The 20,656-nt window shown below is 37.6% G+C and overlaps 1 protein-coding gene across 4 annotated transcripts in view; it reads right to left on the reverse strand.

Moving 5' to 3' along the window:
- LOC309658986 (uncharacterized protein) overlaps positions 1-20,656 on the reverse strand; it is a gene marked incomplete at its 3' end in the record, with an annotated part of 321,204 nt that overhangs the window by 98,781 nt on the left and 201,767 nt on the right. For 3 of the 4 annotated variants that reach the window (XM_082458303.1, XM_082458305.1, XM_082458304.1), the window contains exon 4: positions 1,431-1,517. The exons of the other annotated variant lie outside the window; for it this stretch is intronic. In XM_082458303.1, coding sequence (XP_082314429.1) covers positions 1,431-1,517 — 87 coding nt within the window. The remainder of the gene's footprint in view (positions 1-1,430; positions 1,518-20,656) is intronic. 4 annotated transcript variants of the gene reach the window in all.

Consider the following 20,656-nt stretch of genomic DNA (forward strand, 5'->3'; position numbering starts at 1 on the left):
TCTCCCTTTTGGAACAAAGTACAAAGTAAACTTTAAGAAAGAAGCAAACAGACAAACAAATACATAAATCAATAATTGAGAGAATTCCACTCTTTCACCTGAAGATTTGATCCTTGTGAAACTACAACTTCCTTTGGGAGAGAGAGATGGTGTTTTAAGCGGTGTTCAGTCATTTTCACTTTAGTGTAAACAAGTACTTGAGTCTTTCTTAAGAACAGATTTTGCTAGAAGATAAAAAGTGATATTTTCCCCCCTTTTCTGAGAGGCAAAGATGCCAGAACATTCCTTGTTCTGATTTTGGCCCAAGAACAGGACTGCTCTACCTTTAAAACTGAATGCCAAAATCTTTCTCTCTCAAAAGTAAAATGCTGGGGTATACCCATCTTCTATTTTTTGGAAGAGAAATTATATTTAAATCTCAAATTTAAAAGGAACTTCTCCCTCAGACTCCTTTCTTACATTCAAAAGCAAATAATCAAGTTAACCGTCTTGTAGTCACATCACCCATAAGAATAAACTGTTAGAGCATTTTTGTCAAAGAGATTATAGAAAATCAGTCCCTTTATCTCATGGAGTGTCTCTGAATTTTCTGGTCCTTTAAGCTTTCCCCTCTCCTGTGTTTAAGTCAAAAACATAGATCAATAATACATGATGTTCAAACTTTGCAATTTCAGGCTCAAGAATGATATGGAGCATGCAAAATGGACATTACAACACACAGTTGTGCTTCATGGAAACTATGGTGTAACATGCTGAAAAAATAGCTTCAAGTCATAAAAATGTAGTGCACCGAACCCCCGGAAAGAATTGTGTCCACGGGTCCCGGAATGATGTCTGTTGTCCAACACCCTCACTCCACGTCTGAGCCCTTTCACTCCATGTGGTTTTTCCCTCGGGGATCATTATTGGGTTTCATAATGATTAGTTTGTGTATGAAAAAGGAAAGCTCAAGACTATAATTTCATACATACTTAAAAACAAACCTATGAAGAAAATTCAGTAGCGAGACAAGTAATCTCCTGGAGCCTGCTGTGACCAAGAGTATACCTGTGAGAGTGACACGCTGATAAATGAATGTCTCAACACCCAAGTGGACAAACCACAGAGAGGAAAGCTTTGTGTCCCTGTAGCTTAGGGAGCTCTGATCCCCCGGTCCCTGCTTCAGACATAAGGAGAGCACCCACAGAGAAGCAGACAGCTGCTGGTAAAGCACGTCAGAAATTCAGTGATAAGAAAAGGGGGAATATTTCTTTTAATTTTGGCAACCACATACTTAAAAAGATGCTTATCAGTAAAGATCTAAGTGAAGGGTAGATTGAGGTAAAGCGGGGCTCTGAAAGCAAGGCCCAGAGGTAAAAGGTAGATTAAGCGCAGAACGTCTGGAGGAGGAGTTAGGGCCACACTGGGAGTCAGGAAGGCAGGGCACGTACCTGGTGAATGGTTCTTCAGCACCACACCTGCAAAGGCTCCTTTCTCTACAGATTCCCAAGTCCTCTCACCTGGAGAGGCAGCATAGCCTAGAGAAGAGAAAAGGCTGGCTTTAAATCCTGGGTTGGCCCCTCACTCTCTATGGGACCTTGAGCCAATTGCTTAATAGCTACGTACCTCAGTTTCCTCACCTATGAAGAGGGATAACAATAAGAGAATCAGTACAGTAAAACCCTGGACAACAATGCTTGGCACATAACAGTCACTCAATAAATGTTAGATTTTATTATATTCTTATCAACAGCCATGTCAACATATTACTTCCTTTTTTTAAAAATTTTTAATTTTTATTTATTTATTTTTTGGCTGCTTTGGGTCTTCATTGCCGCGCACAGGCTTTCTCTAGTTGCAGCGAGTGAGGGCTACTCTTCGTTGCAGTGCACAGGCTTCTCATTGTGGTGGCTTCTCTTGTTGCAGAGCATGGGCTCTAGGCACGTGGGCTTCAGTAGTTGTGGCACATGGGCTCAGTAATTGTGGTTCATGGGCTCTAGAGCTCAAGCTCAGAAGTTGTGGCACGCAGGCTTAGTTGCTCTGTGGCATGTGGGATCTTCCCAGACCAGGGCTTGAACCCATGTCCTCTGCACTGGCAGGCAGATTCTTAACCACTGCGCCACCAAGGAAGTCCCATATTACTTCCCCTCTAAAAAAAAGTTTGAAAATGTGTCTCACCCCCTCCCCTGTACTTATGATTTAATGAAAAGAAAAGGTAGCTTGTTCACCTTCCCTTCCTTTGGTGGAATAAATTGAGGAGTTTTCTACATTTGTATTTATATTCATCTCTGTATTCCTCTATATACAAAAAATAAATCCCTAAAAACAACAGCATAAAAATTAAGATCTGTGTGTCTTTTAGAGTAGACACATGAGGAGGGGAGAAGTTGGGAGCCTGTGTTCCTCTGAGGACAGAAAATTAGGAGGTAGAAACTGGGAAAAGAAGCCTGTGGGAAGAAAAAGGGAAATGGCAGAAATAAGTGTGTTGGTCTCTAGATTTTAACTGGGATGTACAACATTTGGCCTGATAAAGACCAAGTTGTCCTGCTCCATCATCTACCCTAGTGATTCTCAACCGAAGGCGGTAGTAAGCTAAGAGCAGGGAGAAATGAAACTAATGACATTTGCTGGACATGTGAACATTAAGGCTGAATACAAATTCAAGAATCACATGATTCTTGTAAGAGTCACATATGTGACCTTGATTGAGAATGTCTGTTGAAAGGGGAATATATGTGATTTTCACATACATTCCCTCAGTCAAAAGCTTTACTCTAACAAGCAGTCATCATCTCTAAACTGAACTAAAGCAGCAGCCTTCTAGCTGGTCTTCCTCATTCCACTCTTAACTGATTGTGGTGATCTCTACACAGAGTCTGAGTTATCTTTGTAAAATACAAAGGTATATCACTGCCTGATCAGAATTTATCACACTTAGAATAAATTCAAATTCCTATCACGGGCCTGTGAGATCCTGCATTATCTTGCCCTTGCCTTTTTTTTTTTTAACCTCCTTTTTTCCCCCCAAGCTCTCATTATTACAATGGTACTACCACTGACCTCGCAATTCCCCAGCTTATTCTGACCTCAGGGACTTCTCACTGGCTATTGTCTCTCCCTGAAGCTCTTCTCTCACAACTGCTCAGGTCTTGGCTCAAATATCACCTCCTCTTCCAAACTACCCCATCTAAAGAAGAGTCCCCCAACAGTTCTCTGATCCATTTAATTTTCCTTACAGCACTTGTCACTAGCTGAAATTCGTATACATTTACCTGTAAGTTTGTTATCTCTTTCCCTTTATCAGAACATAGCTTCATGACAGCAGGGATCTTATTTACCCAATATCTAGCCTTGTTTGTGCCTGGCATAAAGTTAGCTCCCACTAGGTTTCTGTTGAATATGTAAATGAATAATATTCAAATAGAGCCTAGATGATAAAAGAAGAGAAGGAAAATGTATTTATGAGAATATATTTCTAAGGCACTAAATGGCTCAAAGGATATTAGAAAAAATTTTCTCAGGGGTTCAAAAAATTTTGAGCAATGTTTATTTATTCAATTGATTGACTGATTTAATTGATTTATTCAATTGATTCAGTTGATTGATTGTTTATATATTCAATTGTTTCTTATGCCTGTAATTCAAGGCCTAGCCTCTTGTCAACAGTTGAAAGCCTTTTAGATCATCTATACAGAGAAGATTGGGATAGAATCTCAAAAACTAGTTAGAGGACCTTTGGGCCACTCTTCCATTCTGCCTTGATAATGCTATTACTAAGACAGTCACTCAAGCTATAACAAAATGAAACAGTCACAAAAATGAAAAATTATTTCAAAATAACAAAAGTCCCAATTAAAGTCTTCTTCCACAGAAATAAACATTTTAAACCAATATGCTATTAGAGATTGGAAAGAATGAATCACTAATCTTGTAAATTAAAAATTTTGGCACAAACATGTTATCTCTGGCAGTTTTACATATCCATATTTCATAATTAGGTCCATAACTCCTTTTCATCATGTGAAGCTAATTCCTCTTTCAAGCTCAAAGCAAACCATGTTTTAAAAACAGTTCAGTGCTTTCATTTTGTGTTGATGTTCAGATAACCAGTTGTTTCAGATGTAACTTTTAAATAACCAATAATAAAACATTTGATATTAAGTGAATATTCAAATGTTAATGTCATAAAAAAAGTGCTCTTTATGAATTTTATAGAATCTTTCATCACAGATGCTCAGATGTTGGAGTTCACTTCATCTAGTTGTTTTCCACGGCAGCAGGCAATTAAACTTACAGTCTCCTGGGGTACCTATTAAACATACAGATTCCTTAGTCCCATTCAGAGAGTTTCTGTTTCTATGCATCTAAGCAGAGGTCCAGGAATCTGTATTTGTTTAAAAGGCTTTCCAGGTGTTATTAAGGCCCGAAAACAGTGATTTTAATCCAATTTCCAACTTAGTCCAGAACACTTTTTCCACATTTCTTTTTTTTTTTTTTACCTGAAGTATAGTTAATTTACAATGTTGTATTAGTTTCAAGTGTACAGCAAACTTATTCAGTTATGTATATATTCTTTTTCAGATTCTTTTCCATTATAGGTTATTACAAGATATTGAGTATAGTTCCCTGTGCTAAACAATAGGAATTTGCTGTTTACCTATTTTATATATAGTAGTGTGTATATGTTAATCCCAAACTCCTAATTTATCACATTTCTAACAAATTGTTACTCGGATGTGTTTTGAGCTCTTCCGGAGGGGATAATCCCATCTCCGTGTAGTTTGTTAACATCTATTGGAAAGGTCTGATTATCAGAAAACTTTTGTTTACTTTAAACTGAAATGGGTCTGCAGTGGCTTCCTCCCATAGGTCTAGCTCTGCCCTCTGGCATGACAAGGGTTATTATATATGAAAGCCCTTCATGCATTTTAATGCAGCTTTCAGGTACCCACAAGTTTTTCTTCTACAGCTAGAGAGCTGGTTTCCCAAACAACTGCTCACAGATCCTATATCATCCAAAGCATCCCTGCGCCCTACTGCACCATCCATATTCTCTTTTCAGAGCCTTCCCCTCCACCACTGTCAGAAGTAGAGTCCCTAACCCAGCTATGCACCATTTGACCCTGCCTAGCAGTGGAGCAGCATGTTGCCAGAGATCATATGGAACCGTACATACCCTACACTGTTGCTTCTCAAATGCTGACATACCAAATGGCACTACAAGGCGAAGAAAATGTCACCAGTCTATGCTGAAAGGAGAAAAATGGCTAAGTTCATTCAATCTAAAAGACTGTAGTACTTTCTTCCTATATCATGATCTGCCCAGGTCCTTTTGAAATTTTTGTTTTAAATGAAACTATAAGGATAATAGATAGTTTGCTTGGTTGGTTGGTTTGTTATACTAGAAAGTCAGCCATCCTATGTTGATGAGTCCTATTTCTTTAAGAGTTGTACTGGTCCCTGAAGACCAAAATCTGGGAACCACTGACCTAGACTTGCCTCCCGTGCTGATACACCAATGTTCTCTAACCCAACCCTTTCCTCTGGAACACCTACCACTTTACAAGACACAGTGGCTCACAATCATTAGATCATTAGAATTAACAGAGTTTTATGAAAATACAGATTCCCAGGGCCCAACACCAGAAATTATGGTTCGGTAGGTCTGAGGTGAGTCTTGGTATCTGCATTTTTAAAAGCTCCCCAAATGATCCTGATGTTCGTCCAGGATTAGAAAGCACTTTCATGATATGCATTTATTCAGTGACTCTCTTCCAGGTATTTATGGTTTAAAATCACCAGGGTGTGGGGTTGATTAGGAAAGCAGGAGTCTGATCAAGTGTATTAAAGCAGCCAGGCAGATCGTGATATATAAATGTTTAGCCAGCTTCCTCCCTTAGGTATGGACACACCTGCAATTGATATCCTTTCCTCCTTTTCTAGCCTTTCTCTTATCAAGCCAGGTGTCCTCTGCTTTAGGTTTAGACATACTTGCTATACCTGCCCAATTCTCCCCAGCAAACTGACCTCAACACTCTTGGGTTCTATCAATATTCCTATTAAAGGGTAATACCCATAACTGGACATAATACTAATACATAATAACCCCCTTAATAATCTGGATACTAAACATTCTATTAATATAGCTTCAGATCACCTTCACTTTTATAGAGGCACCAGCAAACTGATGTTACTTGAGGTTTGGACCAATCCATACTATTTGGTTTTACCTGAATTTCAACAAGCAGGTCTCCTTCATTCAATACAACTGATGTTTACAAATACAATTTCAAGTTACACATTTATTCAAGTTATACTTATATATGAAGTTATTTATAACTTCAAGTTATAAATTCTATCACCTTTGTTTCTGTATCTTTTCAACAGATTATATCATTTTCAATTCTAATTTTTCCATCCAACATATTGAATCTCTTTTCCAGAAATTATCTTATGTAATGGTCTGATGTTATGTAAACTTGAGAAATATAACATCTATACGGTCATTCAAATAATTGATAACATATTTTAACAATGACGGCAGAAAACACGGAGTTTCTTAAAGATTTTGCTTGAAAGTGGCTAGTGTCACTTCTCATGTTCCACTGGCCATAGCAAGACACATGGCCAAGCCTGACATTTATGGTGTTAGAACTATAATCTTCCTATACAAAAGGGCCCAAATGAAAGGTGCTTGCAGGAAAGGGGAGTAAATATTTAAAACACACAATATAACCCATCGTCTCCCCCTTTTTGAAAATTGGGATCTTATGTACCTTTCTCCAACCTTTTGAGTTCTTTTCCCTGTTCTCCAAAATTTCTCAAACAGTATGATAGTACTATGATCATATCAGTAAGATTGTTTATTGCCTAAAATGTAATTTGTCTGGGCCTGGAATTTGAATTAATCTAAAATATTTAAGTTATCATTAAGCATCTCTTATCTTGGATGTCAATGACCTCTTAATGCAACAATCTTTCACTGTTGCCAGATTAAAGGTCATTCTTCTTGGTATAGACAGAAAAAAAGCGGAAGTACAGTGTTTTCTTTTAACATGATACCCTCATTCTCAAGCAATGGACCTATAATTTTCATCTATATATTGTTCTGAAAATAGCTCTAAATATTGCTGCTGCTGTCTCTAGTGGTTTTTGTGAGACTCAGCTAATCCTTGGCCTTGACTGTCTTGAAATTCTTGTCCTATTCCTTTGTATTCTCCTTAGTTATATAGTCTCCTATCCACAATTTATGCAGATATCTTCCAGCCTTATCAGACAGTTTACAGTGCAATATGCCACCTTCTCTTCATGCCTCCCCATTTTCTTTCCATTGACAGTATTTTTAATTGTGTAGCCAGAATTCCATAATTCAGTATTCCTCATCACCATGGAATTACATTCACTTTTTTGTCTCTTCTTGAAAATGTTTTATTTTTTAAAGACAATATTTCATCAGTTATTATTTGATACTCCACCTTTATTCTATCCTCATGGTTTATTTTTTTTAATGACATGATTAGGAGAGGCAATATAGCATAAAGTTTAAGAGCTCAGTCTCAGGAGATGAAATCTGAATCTTGGCTTTTTTACTCATAAGTTGTGTGACCCTGGAAAAGTTACTTAAACTTTCTGTGCTTCAGTTTCCTCATCTGTAAAATGGGGACAATTATAGTACTTTCCCTATACTGTTATTGTAAGAATGAGTTAATATATATAAAGTACTCAGAACAGGTCCTGGTACATAAGTAGCTCTATGTGCCTGTTATTATTGGATCATATAGTTAAAGTTCCTCAGGTATGGTAGTTTTCTGCTTCTGCTGGATATAGAAGTTATAATTTCTTACAATCTTATAGGATAGTATTCTTCTCTAAAATAATTCCCTTAAAAGCTTGCTAAAGTACACATCAAACTGGGAACCAGCACCTACAGCAAGAGTATGGGAAAGGAGTTCCAATTCAAGATAGTGGGCTGACAACTCAGGTTGTTTTACCTTTTTCCTGAGACCATGAAAAAGATAATAAAGAAATTCACAAGAGAATGAAGCCTTCACAGCAAAGAGAACAAGAGAGATGAATTAGTAAACTCCTAGGGACAGAAAGCAGATAGAATTCTATGGCTACATGAAATGGAGCATAGGACGCTGCAGCACAGAACAGCAGAAAGGGCCACAGCAAAGGGTGGAGCCTAATTTCCAATAGAACTTTGGAGAGACTGCCAGCTCAGGGTGAACAGATACAGTGGTGGACAGTGAAAAGAGGGGGGTTATCGAAAGTCCTTCAATAAAATAGCTGTACTAGTTCACGCACACACACACGAACACACACACACACGCTTATACATCTAACACACCCAGGACCTCTGCATGTAAAATAAAAGGCAACCCAGTGTTCACTCCTATGAGAGAAAAACAGCACAGGCACCTAAAGGAACTGAGTAAGCTGCCTGGGAAAAGTATAGGGTACTAGTGTGAGCTCTGGTTTCTCAGTCTCTCTCACCCACCCACCCTTATGTAAATCCTGCAGATAATAAGCCCTACCTACATACAAAGAGCCTTCAATTCAGGGAAGAGTCATCCTGGGGAAAGAAACGGACCTATAGAGCAGCTGTCAAGGAAACTTGCACCCCAACCTGGAATAATCAACCTAAACATTTAGCCTAAAATAGGAATAGATGATCAAGGACTACCAGACATATGAGGAAGACTAACAGCATTAAAGACAAAGATCAAGATAAAATCAGAGCCACAGACCCAGGAGAATATAGTAGAAATGCAAGGAACATAAGAAATCTTTTTCTTAAATTCTAATTAGACTCCTCATGAGTTTTTAAATGATATTGTAACCTTAAAAACAAGAACAAGAATCTACAAAAATGGGATAGATCACAGTAAGAACTAGCTCTTAAATTTTTTTTTAATGCAAAAGTCAAAAATTCATAAACGGGCAGAAAGATTAAAAAAATTAGAACATAGAATGGAAAAATTAAAAGATGAAACAGGTGACAAAGAAGATAAGAGTCACAAAGTATCAATCCACAAAGTTCAATGTTCAACCAATTGGGGTTCCAGAAAGAGAACAGAGAAAATACAGAAAAGTCAGTATTTTTTTTTTAAAATGAAGAAAATATAGAAAGATACAGCCACCACATTGAAAGGGCCACTGAATATTATCACTATCTTACTTAGTATTGATTCAAGAAGTACACCTAAAGTTGAGGGAACAAGAAATAAAACATACTATTATTGCAGACATGAAAAAAGTAACAACAGAAAACCTAAAATTAATAATATAATAACAAACATTGGGAGAAAGAATGGAAGAAAAGTTGAGTAGTGTTTCAATAAGTTAAATCCACAATATTCAGAGCAGGAAAACATCAATAATTAAAGTTGATTTAATCAAGAAATAACAGTATAAATATATTACTATATTTATGGAAGAAACTATTGAAAAAATAAAAGTGATTTTAACTGAGAAGAATGTGATTTGCAAAAAGGACAGAGAACAGTATATTTTACTACTATTTCTATACTAGATGATTTTTTTACTTAGTGTCTCATTCTTTATTCAGGCTAGTACTTTTTTTGTGCAGCATAAAGGCTTAGGCCTATCTAGTCAGCAAGTAATGAATCATGTGAGGAAATATTAGCATGATCCACAGTCAGGCTCTACGGGAGAATGTAGACAGCCCCGGATGGGAGAGCGGATCAGTGACTGGGCTAACCAAAGGTGAGTGTCATCCCTTGGGTAACTACAAAGGCATTTGGAGATTCCTTCCAAAACCCCAGGCAAGAATCTGTTTTCATCTTGACTGAGCTGCCAAGATTCCCATATCTTAGTAGACGTGAGGTTCTTCACTGGACGCCATTCTGCCACTATCAAGCTCAGTACCTCTATCAAGCTCAGTACCTCTATCAAGCTCTAACCTTGCATTGGAACTTAAAAGGAGATAAAACACAACACTTTTGTAGTTGTTTTTAACTTCAGTAGTCTCTCAGCTGAGTTGAACTATTCAACAAAAACGATTGAGTGCCTACTTTGTGCAAGGCACCAAGGGAAATACACAGTAAACGAGACAGATATGTTCTCTCAGGGAGCTTAAGAACCACTGAGCAAGAGAGAATTGTATGCAGCTAATTTTAACACAAGACTGAATGCAAGCGAATTGGAGCATAAAGAAGGAAGAAAGTGTTTCCAACTTAGGAAGGGATCAGGAAAGACTAAGTGAGAAGGGCTTCCCTGGTGGCACAGTGGTTAAGAATCCGCCTGCCAATGCAGGGGACATGGGTTCGAGCCCTGGTCCGGGAAGATCCCACATGCTGCAGAGCAACTAAGCCCGTGCGCCATAACTACTGAGCCTGCACTCTAGAGCCCGTGAGCCACAACTACTGAGCCCACATGCCACAACTACTGAAGCCCACGCGCCTAGAGCCCATGCTCCACAACAAGAGAAACCACTGCAATGAGAAGCCCGCGCACCACAACGAAGAGTAGTCCCCGCTCGCTGCAACTAGAGAAAGCCCATGCACAGCAACAAAGACCCAACGCAGCTAAAAATAAATTTAAAAAAAAGACTAAGTGAGAAGATGTCAGAAAGGAGGTGGGATCCTGGGGCCTTGCATCAACAGGATGCCTGCAGGATAGTGCTGTGATGCAGCTGTGACTTGGGATGTAATCTGAGAGCAATATTATCTGAGCTGTACCTGCCCTGGACATGGATAATGTTGGTATCTCCAGTTTGGAGTGACTCTGAATTTCTGTGATTAAATGCTACATTCATTTCAAATGCCTCGCTTATTCACATATATGCATTTTCCTTGGAAAATATGAATTGGTAAACCAGAAATCTAGCAGAGAGAAGTCTGTGTTGTGGTATAAGCAAAACAGAATTCATTCATAACTCCAACTAAATGTGAAATCCTAGGTAGTTTCTATTTTTAATACCATATCTCAACATGTGTTCATGTCCATGTGTCTACATTCTGCCCCCAAGTCCAAAAGATTAAAGAACCAGAGAATGTTAAAGTTGGAAAGGACTTCGAATATTATTCAATATAATCCTATTATTTTACAGATGAAGAAACTAGGCCAAGATAGAGTAAATGTGACTTCCCAAGGTTATGCAACCACAAGGAGCAAAGCCTGGACTTAAACCAAGTTTTCAAATGCAGGTCCAGAAGCTCTTTCTTCTGGATACTATGCTGAAAAAAAAATGAGAGGACAGGAAAAAAATCAAAGATAATAAAGAAATTAAAACTAATGCTTAATTAAGTTATTGGCAATAGATGTAGAATTATCAGTGTTTCTGAAATAAATTCCAAATGGCTTTTAAGGGATCTATTTTTCTTCAGATGTTTTTCTACTTGGACAAAATGTATACATACTGGCTACCAAAATACAAAATATTTCTTTTCAAACTATTTTAATTAATTTTTAAATTATTTAAGTTATTAATAATTATTAAAAGTACACATTTTTATTCTGCTAAAGTAGCCAGGGAAATGGTAATTAGCTAATCATCCACTTACATACAATTTTTCTTTTATCAAAGCAAAAATAGGAAATATTTTTTAAATAGGTACTTTCTTAATATTTACTTATATTTATATCTAAAGAGACTGTATTAGAGCAGAGACTGTGTTGTGTTTGCCTATGACTATCAGCATCTACTGGCATCTATCACAGCACCTGGTTTATAGAATATACTAAATAAATATTAGTTGAATAAATAAATGAATTAATACTATATTGTATTAAAATTCTCCATCAACCTTTGTATATCACACATTATGTCCAATATTTATATGGTAAAAATCTGATCTATAACACTAATATTTGGAAGAGTTCAAACTTTTGCCTACCCTTGATTTAAAAGCAATCCATCCCTTTCCAGAGAAGACTCCTTGATTAAAGGTCTTTCTTTAGACCCACCCATAATTAAATCCTAGGTGATAACCAGAGCCTGTGCAGAAGTAGAATACTGCTTTCCTTTCCTTATTCCAACCCAGAGGAGGGCTCTAGAGGTGAAGCCCATGCTTTGCTTCGGACCCTACTCCCAAGCACAAGTGAGGACTTCTTGACTGGCCAAGAGTCTCCAGTTCAAATCACCAGATGCCTTCTCATTAGTGCCCTACAGACCACTAGCAGGCTAACTAGGAAACACCCTAGGAAATGTGAAGGGAACTTCTAACCCAGAGGGCTATTTGCCAGGGCATAAAATGTGGAAGAGAAGAGAAAACAAAGAGAGAAACTCAAAGTTTTACAATATTAAGAACCTCACTGAGGAAGTTAAAGATGGATACTAAATATAAAAGGCATTTTTTTAAATCACAAGGACTTTATTTAAATGTTATACATATAAATAAGAAGTTAACACAGCTCTTGTTATCTTCCTCACTTATTTTATAGAAATGAGAAAAATGTTCTGTTTTGAAAATTGGTGTGACCGAGGTTTTCCAATTGTTTAAAAAAACAACAGATGAAACTGCCACTTCTAATCTTCCTTGGTATGTTTACATAACAAAAAAAGAATGTTACAACCTCTAAATTGTCTATTTTAATGTCTGTGTATTTATGCAACTAACTATAAATGAAATATTGCGAGTTTGGCCCTTTTTTCAGTTTCCTGTATATAAAGTCATTTAAAGTATTAAATGATATTTCTCCCACTCCCCTAATAAAGAAATAACCACAAACAAAATATTGAGAAAAATAAATATACAGAATCAAAAGTTAGGGAAGCTGTATTCTTCCTAAATCGTCTTCTACCACTGAGTCACTAGTGATGCTGCAGCTGTCTGCACCTCACTTTTCTCCTTCTGAGAAACAAAGACCTGAGTCACAGTTACGTGATAGAGAGAAATGAGAAAAAACAGCAAACAGTGGCTTGCAAGTCTTGCTAACCCTCTTGGGAGGTTAACTGTGGCTCCTCAAGTCCATTTGTTACCCTGTGTCCTAAGTCCACCTCAGAAGGTAACAGCAGCCCCAGGAAGGAGGCAAAGGACAAAAGCAGACCCTGATACACAGAATCTGGAAACTCAACAGGATTTGCCCAAATTTTCATTTGAAGAAAAATTTTTGCACTGACTCCAGAGGAAGAAAAATCCTGATGTATAAATTCTGAACTTTTCTAATGAAGTTGAATCAGGGACTAAAAGTAATCTGGAATATTTCACCCCAGATGAAGATTTTAAGAGATTCTATCAGGGAATGAAGAAATAACAGCTTGATCATTTTATAAATGTAAGCATGTTTCCTGTTGTGAATATTCTCAGAGACACCAATGCATTCTTTATCTGATGGCAAGAAGACAAAACAAGTATATTAAGGATGTAAAAAAGAAAAAGAAAAGTAAGGATCTATATGCTTCTTCACTTTTAACTATACATAGAGCCTCAAGAAAAGCAGCAGGAAGCCTTTCCAACCCTTGAGAAAAGCTGGTCACAGATTATAACAAATGTGTCATAACTGTGAATATGGCTCATGCCACAGAATTCTGTATCTCACCTCTTATTCTCTAGCAGTTCTAAACCATTTGTAGTTTCTCTACACATGGCAAGCTCTCTCATGCCTCCTGTACATGTTATGCCGTCTGCTTCAACACTCTTCTCTACATTGTCTTATTTCTCTCTCAAGTGTGAGTCAGTTCATGACTTTAATAAACAGACATTGATGAGTCTTGTGAATACATTATGTGGAACTCTGGAGAAATTAATTTGGAATAGGAATTAGTCATTGAAATGATATCAAAAGTGCCAACTGTTCTTACTAGACAACTTTAATCTTAAAAGTTTTAACTAAAAATTTTCATTAAAAACATTACTTTTCAAATATATGTACCTTGTTTATGGTAAACCAAATCCTAATATTATATATTGCCTATAGTAAACAAAAGGAAAATGAAAAAAAAGTGAGTCAGTTCAACTCTACCTCCTCTGTGACTTTCTCTGATTACTCCTTGCATTCATTCACCTGCAATTTGCCAGGCGCTATGCTAGATGCTGAGTAAGTACCATAAAAACAGTGCACCTGCCCTCAAGATGCGTGATGCACAGTCGTCAAAAGAGGTACAGTGGGAACATTTTGTGATGGGGGCCAGGAAGAGGGTCAGGGAAAGGTGTTCTGGAGGAGGTAACAGCTGAATCAAAATTTGAAAGACGAGTAGGAATTTTCCAAGAGAAGAAAGGATGAGGGGAGGGCATTCAAGACAGAAACTATATATGATGAAGCAAGGGTGGAGAGAAAGAATGCTGATTGAGAGGTAAATATGTCATTCAAGGGAGTTTAGATTTTACTTTTTTCTAGAAGGCAGTGGGGATCATTTTAAGCAGAAGAATGAGATGATCAGATGTATCTTTTAGAAAGTGTGGAGATCGGATTAGAGAGAGCGAGATTAGGGCAGTTGAGAGACCAATTTGCAAAGAAGATGACATGGTTACTTAGTATGGGAATCAAGAACATGGACTGACATATATACACTAATATATATAAAATGGATAACTAATAAGAACCTGCTGTATAAAAAAATAAATAAAATAAAATTCAAAAAAAGAAAGAAATGGACAGGAACAATATAAATAAAACTGCAAAATTTTACTGAAGAACAAAAAAAAAAAAAAGAATATGGAAGAGAATTTGAGAATCTGAGAGAGATAAATGAATGAGAAGTGATAGGACTTAGTCATGGATGGGCCGTGGTGCACAAGGGACAGAGGGACTGCCTTCTTGCCATAGTAGACAGTGAGACTCACTGAGATCAGGAATTCAGGAGGAGGAGCAAGAAGTGATTGGTTGAGTTCTGAATCTGCTGAACAGGAGAGGCCTGTGGAACATCCACGTTGGGAGGTAAGTGCTCATTCTTCTGTGTGCTCACTACCCTGTTGCATTACCTTGTGTTATCATTGCTGGGCTTGTCTGTCTTCTACCTCTGACTTTCCCCAGACAGAAAAGATCATTCAATCCCAAAACTTCCCCTTCAAGGTGCCCTCAACTAGCCCATGACAAACAAGGCTCTCCCATTTTTCCTGTCTCTCATTAGAAACGTGCTAACTTGGAAGAAATATCCTGCAAGGCCTGTCGTTCATCACCTCTTCTAGAGAGACCAAAAACATGGACTGAAAAAAGAAAGGCTATTTTCCCTCTATTTTAATAGCACCCATTTTCAAAGGGACCATTGTTTCAGAAGAACTGAGTACTTTCTAAGGTAAATAAATAGAGTGAATAACAATCTTGTTTAAGATTCCAACTTATTAACAGAAAACATGTGTAGGCTTAAGAATTAAAAATAAATATGCCTTTAAAGATGACCTGGAAGGCTTCTTACCTGCCAAGAACAGAGTTCAAGACCTCAGAAGGTCCATGTTTTCCCAGAAACAGTAGATTATATTGCTAATGATGGGCAAAGGCTAAACCATAAGAGTTTTCCCCCCTGTAATTTTGGTACTATTTAGGTGAGTTTTGTAATGAACTGAAATAAGAGAAGAAATCTGAAGACTGATCTTGGGTTGTGGATATTGGGTCTATGATTTCATCCTTTGGAAAAATGTTTCTAGTTCCTGCTTTTTTTACAGTCATATACATATGGGATGAGCTCCTCTTATATTTGATTTATATTTTAGTGATCTTGGTTGTGCTGGTATATACAAATTCATTTTTAGAGAATTTCCCATCATATATATTTTAGTTCAATTGAGCATTACTAATGAAGAGTATAATTCTTCTTCCATTCCAAATTAGAGAAGGATTTCTGAAGGTTGTTATGAATCAGCACAGCAATTACCAGCAGCAGAATGTCTCCAAATGGACCATAGCAGGGGGCAGACCCAGAGGCAATTTCTCTTGTGGAAGAAAAATTGATGTTGTCCTCTGCATTCACTGACTCGTCTGTTTTTCATATGACAAACAGATGAGTCAGTTTCCCCTTTTTCTAAGGGACTCTACATGATTAGGGTCGAAAACTCAGCAAAGGAAAAAATCTTCCCCAGTTTTATAAGGGTGAGCTGATGAGATAACATGGTGGTTCACTTCAAAGGTGCTGGCTATTTTCAAACGACAGCTGAGAAACCTTGCTGTTCCCTGAACTTGAGAGGCTGGTTCTAGCACATGCACAAATTCGGCTTGCCATATGAGCAACAGTGAGATCACATGGGCAGATGCTGGCAGAGTCTCTGAGAGTGCAGTAATTCACGCTGTCAGTTACTATCAGCAGCAATTTGCCTCTGGATTGGTTCCCGTGAGCACTCATGTGAGCATTCTGCACAAAGGACCAGAGTGCAATATTCTTTTGGATTTCAGGGATTTAGTGCAGTTTCAACATATAATCAAAAGTGCCACGTAGTTCACCACCTCGCATTTTGTTTTAAAGAGACAGGGCTTAAAATTGGATTCCTTTCTTCTCTCCGAAAATAGGAAGTTGATGGCAATTTGGAACTTATCGTTAGAGCAATCTCTTGGTGCTTCATTGGAATCTACCCTGTTGGTTAAGTGCAGTTTTTTTCTTTTTTTTTTTTTAACTAAATGTAATTTCACTGTCTCCATAATAATAATAATAATCAAAAATTTGCTTAACCACAAAACTTCACTTCTTAAATTCAACTTACGTATGTGACCAACTCTTAATTACTATAGGGCAAATACCCTGGATAATGAGAAGTTCCCTTGAATTGGTACATATTATAATAGCATATTCCTCCAAATTTAGTACAATTTTTGAAAAGCTCTATAGCATAGAAGTTTGGACACTGCAGCCCTAACCTTAAAGGCACATTACTACAGAATCTCTGCAAAATAATACAATTTCAGTGAGTTCCAATTAACTTTAAGATATCAAGAGTACTCTTGCTACCAGTTTATCCACCAAGATTCAGGCTTTTGGAGCAATCCTGATCAGAAAGGGTCCTTGTGTCTGTGAAACGGTAGTTTAGCTTCACTCAGAAAAGTGAAAAGTGTGTCAAAATCTCAAGTGCCATTGTCAACAATATATACATTCTATGGTGTTCACCTACAATCTCTTGAGTGTTCCCAGCTGAAAAATTGTTTCCATATTGCATCAAGCTCAAAAATCCTCCAAACCTTGGCACCTTACTTGATTAAGAATGTTTTGTATCATGAAAAACCTAGGAGTAAGACGGGAATAAAGACACAGACCTACTAGAGAATGGACTTGAGGACGCGGGGAGGGGGAAGGGTAAGCTGGGACGAAGTGAGAGAGTGGCATGGACATATATACACTACCAAATGTAAAATAGATAGCTAGTGGGAAGCAGTCGCATAGCACAGGGAGATCAGCTCGATGCTTTGTGACCAGCTAGAAGGGTGGGATAGGCAGGGTGGGAGGGAGGGAGACACCAGAGGGAAGAGATATGGGGACATATGTATATGTATAACTGATTCACTTTGTTATAAAGCACAAACTAACACACCATTGTAAAGCAATTATACTCCAATAAAAATGTTAAAAAAAAAAAAAAGAATGTTTTGTGTTTATTATCAACCTTTCCCCGCCACTAGAATATAGACTAAATGAGGGCAGGAACTTCGGTCTGTTCACTGATGTATTCCCAGTGCTAGAACAGTGCATGGTGCATAGGAAGCACTTCATAAAAATGTGTTGAATGAACATTGTCCTTTTCTTCATCTAAAGTCTTACTTTCTTTTTTTTTTTTAACATCTTTATTGGAGTATAATTGCTTGACAATGGTGTGTTAGTTACTGCTTTATAACAAAGTGAATCAGCTATACATATACATATATCCCCATATCTCTTCCCTCTTGCGTCTCCCTCCCACCCTCCCTATCCTACCCCTCTAGGTGGTCACAAAGCACCCAGCTGATGTCTCTGTGCTATGCGGCTGCTTCCCACTAGCTATCTATTTAACGTTTGGTAGTGTATATATGTCCATGCCACTCTCTCACTTTGTCCCAGCTTACCCTTCCCCCGCCCTGTGTCCTCAAGTCTATTCTCTATGTCTGAATCTTTATTCCTGTCCTGTCCCTAGGTTCAACAGAACCATTTTTTTTTTCTCTCTTTAGATTCCATATATATGTGTTAGCATACGGTTTTGTTTTTATCTTTCTGACTTACTTCACTCTGTATGACAGACTCTAGGTCCATCCACCTCACTACAAATAACTCAGTTTCGTTTCTTTTTATGGCTGAGTAATATTCCATTGTATGTATGCGCCACATCCTCCTTATCCATTCATCTGTCGATGGACATTTAGGTTGCTTCCATGTCCTGGCTATTGTAAATACAGCTGAAATGAACATTGTGGTACATGACTCTTTTTGAATTATGGTTTTCTCAGGGTATATGCACAGTAGGATTCCTGGGTCGTATGGTAGTTCTATTTTTAGTTTTTTAAGGAACCTCCATACTGTTCTCCATAGTGGCTGTATCAATTTACATTCCTACCAAAAGTGCAAGAGGGTTCCCTTTTCTCCACACCCTCTCTAGCATTTATTGTTTGTAGACTTTTTGACGATGGCCATTCTGACTAGCGAGAGGTGATACCTCATTGTAGTTTTCATCTACATTTCTCTAATGATTAGTGATGTTGAGCATCCTTTCATGTGTTTGTTGGCAATCTGTATATCTTCTTTGGAGAAATGTCTGTTTAGGTCTTCTGCTCATTCTTGGATTGGGTTGTTTGTTTTTTTGATACTGAGCTGCATGAGCTGCTTGTAAATTTTCGAGATTAATCCTTTGTCAGTTGTTTCATTTGCAAATATTTTCTCCCATTCTGAGGATTGTCTTTTCATCTTGTTTCCTTTGTTGTGCAAAAGCTTTTAAGTTTCATTAGGTCCCATTTGTTTATTTATTTTTTTCCATTTCTCTAGGAAGTGGGTCAAAAAGGATCTTGCTGTGATTTATGTCATACAGTGTTCTGCCTATGTTTTCCTCTAAGAGTTTCATAGTGTCTGGCCTTATATTTATGTCTTTAATCCATTTTGAGTTTATTTTTGTGTATGGTGTTAGGGAGTGTTCTAATTTCATTCTTTTACATGTAGCTGTCCAGTTTTCCCAGCACCACTTATTGAAGAGGCTGTCTTTTCTCCACTGTATATTCTTGCCTCTTTTATCAAAGATAAGGTGACCATATGTGCATGGCTTTATCTCTGGGCTTTCTATCCTCTTCCATTGATCTATATTTTTGGTTTTGTGCCAGTACCATACTGTCTTGATTACTGTAGCTTTGTAGTAGAGTCTGAAGCCCAGGAGCCTGATTCCTCCAGCTCTGTTTTTCTTTCTCAAGATTGCTTTGGTTATTCGGGGTCTTGTGTGTTTCCATACAAATTGTGAAATTTTTTGTTCAGGTTCTGTGAAAAATGCCATTGATAGTTTGATAGGGATTGCATTGAATCTGTAGATTGCTTTGGGTAGTATAGTCATTTTCACAATGTTGCTTCTTCCAATCCAAGAACATGGTATATCTCTCCATCTGTTTGTATCATCTTTAATTTCTTTCATCAGTGTCTTATAGTTTTCTGCATACAGGTCTTCTTTCTGCTTAGGTGGGTTTATTCCTAGGTATTTTATTCTTTGTTGCAATGGTAAATGGGAGTGTTTCCTTAATTTCTCTTTCAGATTTTTCATCACTAGTGTATAAGATTGCAAGAGATTTCTGGGCATTAATTTTGTCTCCTGCTACTTTACCAAATTCATTGATTAGCTCTAGTAGTTTTCTAGTAGCATCTTTAGGATTCTCTATGTATACTATCATGTCATCTGCAAATAGTGACAGCTTTACTTCTTCTTTTCCGATTTGGATTCCGTTTATTTCTTCTTCTTCTCTGACTGCTGTGGCTAAAACTTCCAAAACTATGTTGACTAATACTGGTGAGACTGGACAACCTTGTCTTGTTCCAGATCTTAGAGGAAATGGTTTCAGTTTTCCACCACTGAGAACGATGTTGGCTGTGGGTTTGTCATATGTGGCCTTTATTATGTTGAGGTAAGTTCCCCCTATGCCTACTTTCTGGAGGGTTTTTATCATAAATGGGTGTTGAATTTTGTCTAAAGCTTTTTCTGCATCTATTGCGATGATCATACAGTTTTTCTCCTTCAATTTGTTAATATGGTTTATCACATTGATTGATTTGCATATATTGAAGAATTCTTGCATTCCTGGGATAAATCCCACTTGATCATGGTGTATGATCCTTTTAATGTGCTGCTGGATTCCGTTATCTAGTATTTTGTTGAGGATTTTTGCATCTATGTTCATCAGAGATATTGGCCTGTAGTGTTCTCTTTTTGTGACATCTTTGTCTGGTTTTGGTATCAGGGTGATGGTGGCCTCACAGAATGAGGTTGGGAGTGTTCCTCCCTCTGCTCTATTTTGGAAGAGTTTGAGGAGGATAGGTGTTAGCTCTTGTCTAAATGTTTGATAGAATTCACCTGTGAAGGCTGGTACTTGGCTTGTGTTTGTTGGAAGATTTTTAATCACAGTCTCAATTTCAGTGCTTGTGATTGGACTGCTTATATTTTCTCGTTCTTCCTGGTTCTGTCTCAGAGGGTTGTGCTTATCTAAGAATTTGTCCGTTTCACCCAGGTTGTCCATTTTATTGGCATAAAGTTCCTTGTAGTAATCTCTCATGATCCTTTGTATTTCTGCAGTGTCAGTTGTTACTTCTCCTTTTTCATTTCTACTTCTATTGATTTCAGTCTTCTCCCTT

Source organism: Balaenoptera physalus (genome assembly GCF_965194825.1).
Source record: "Balaenoptera physalus genome assembly, chromosome: 3".
In the NCBI taxonomy this organism is placed as follows: Eukaryota; Metazoa; Chordata; class Mammalia; order Artiodactyla; family Balaenopteridae; genus Balaenoptera; species Balaenoptera physalus.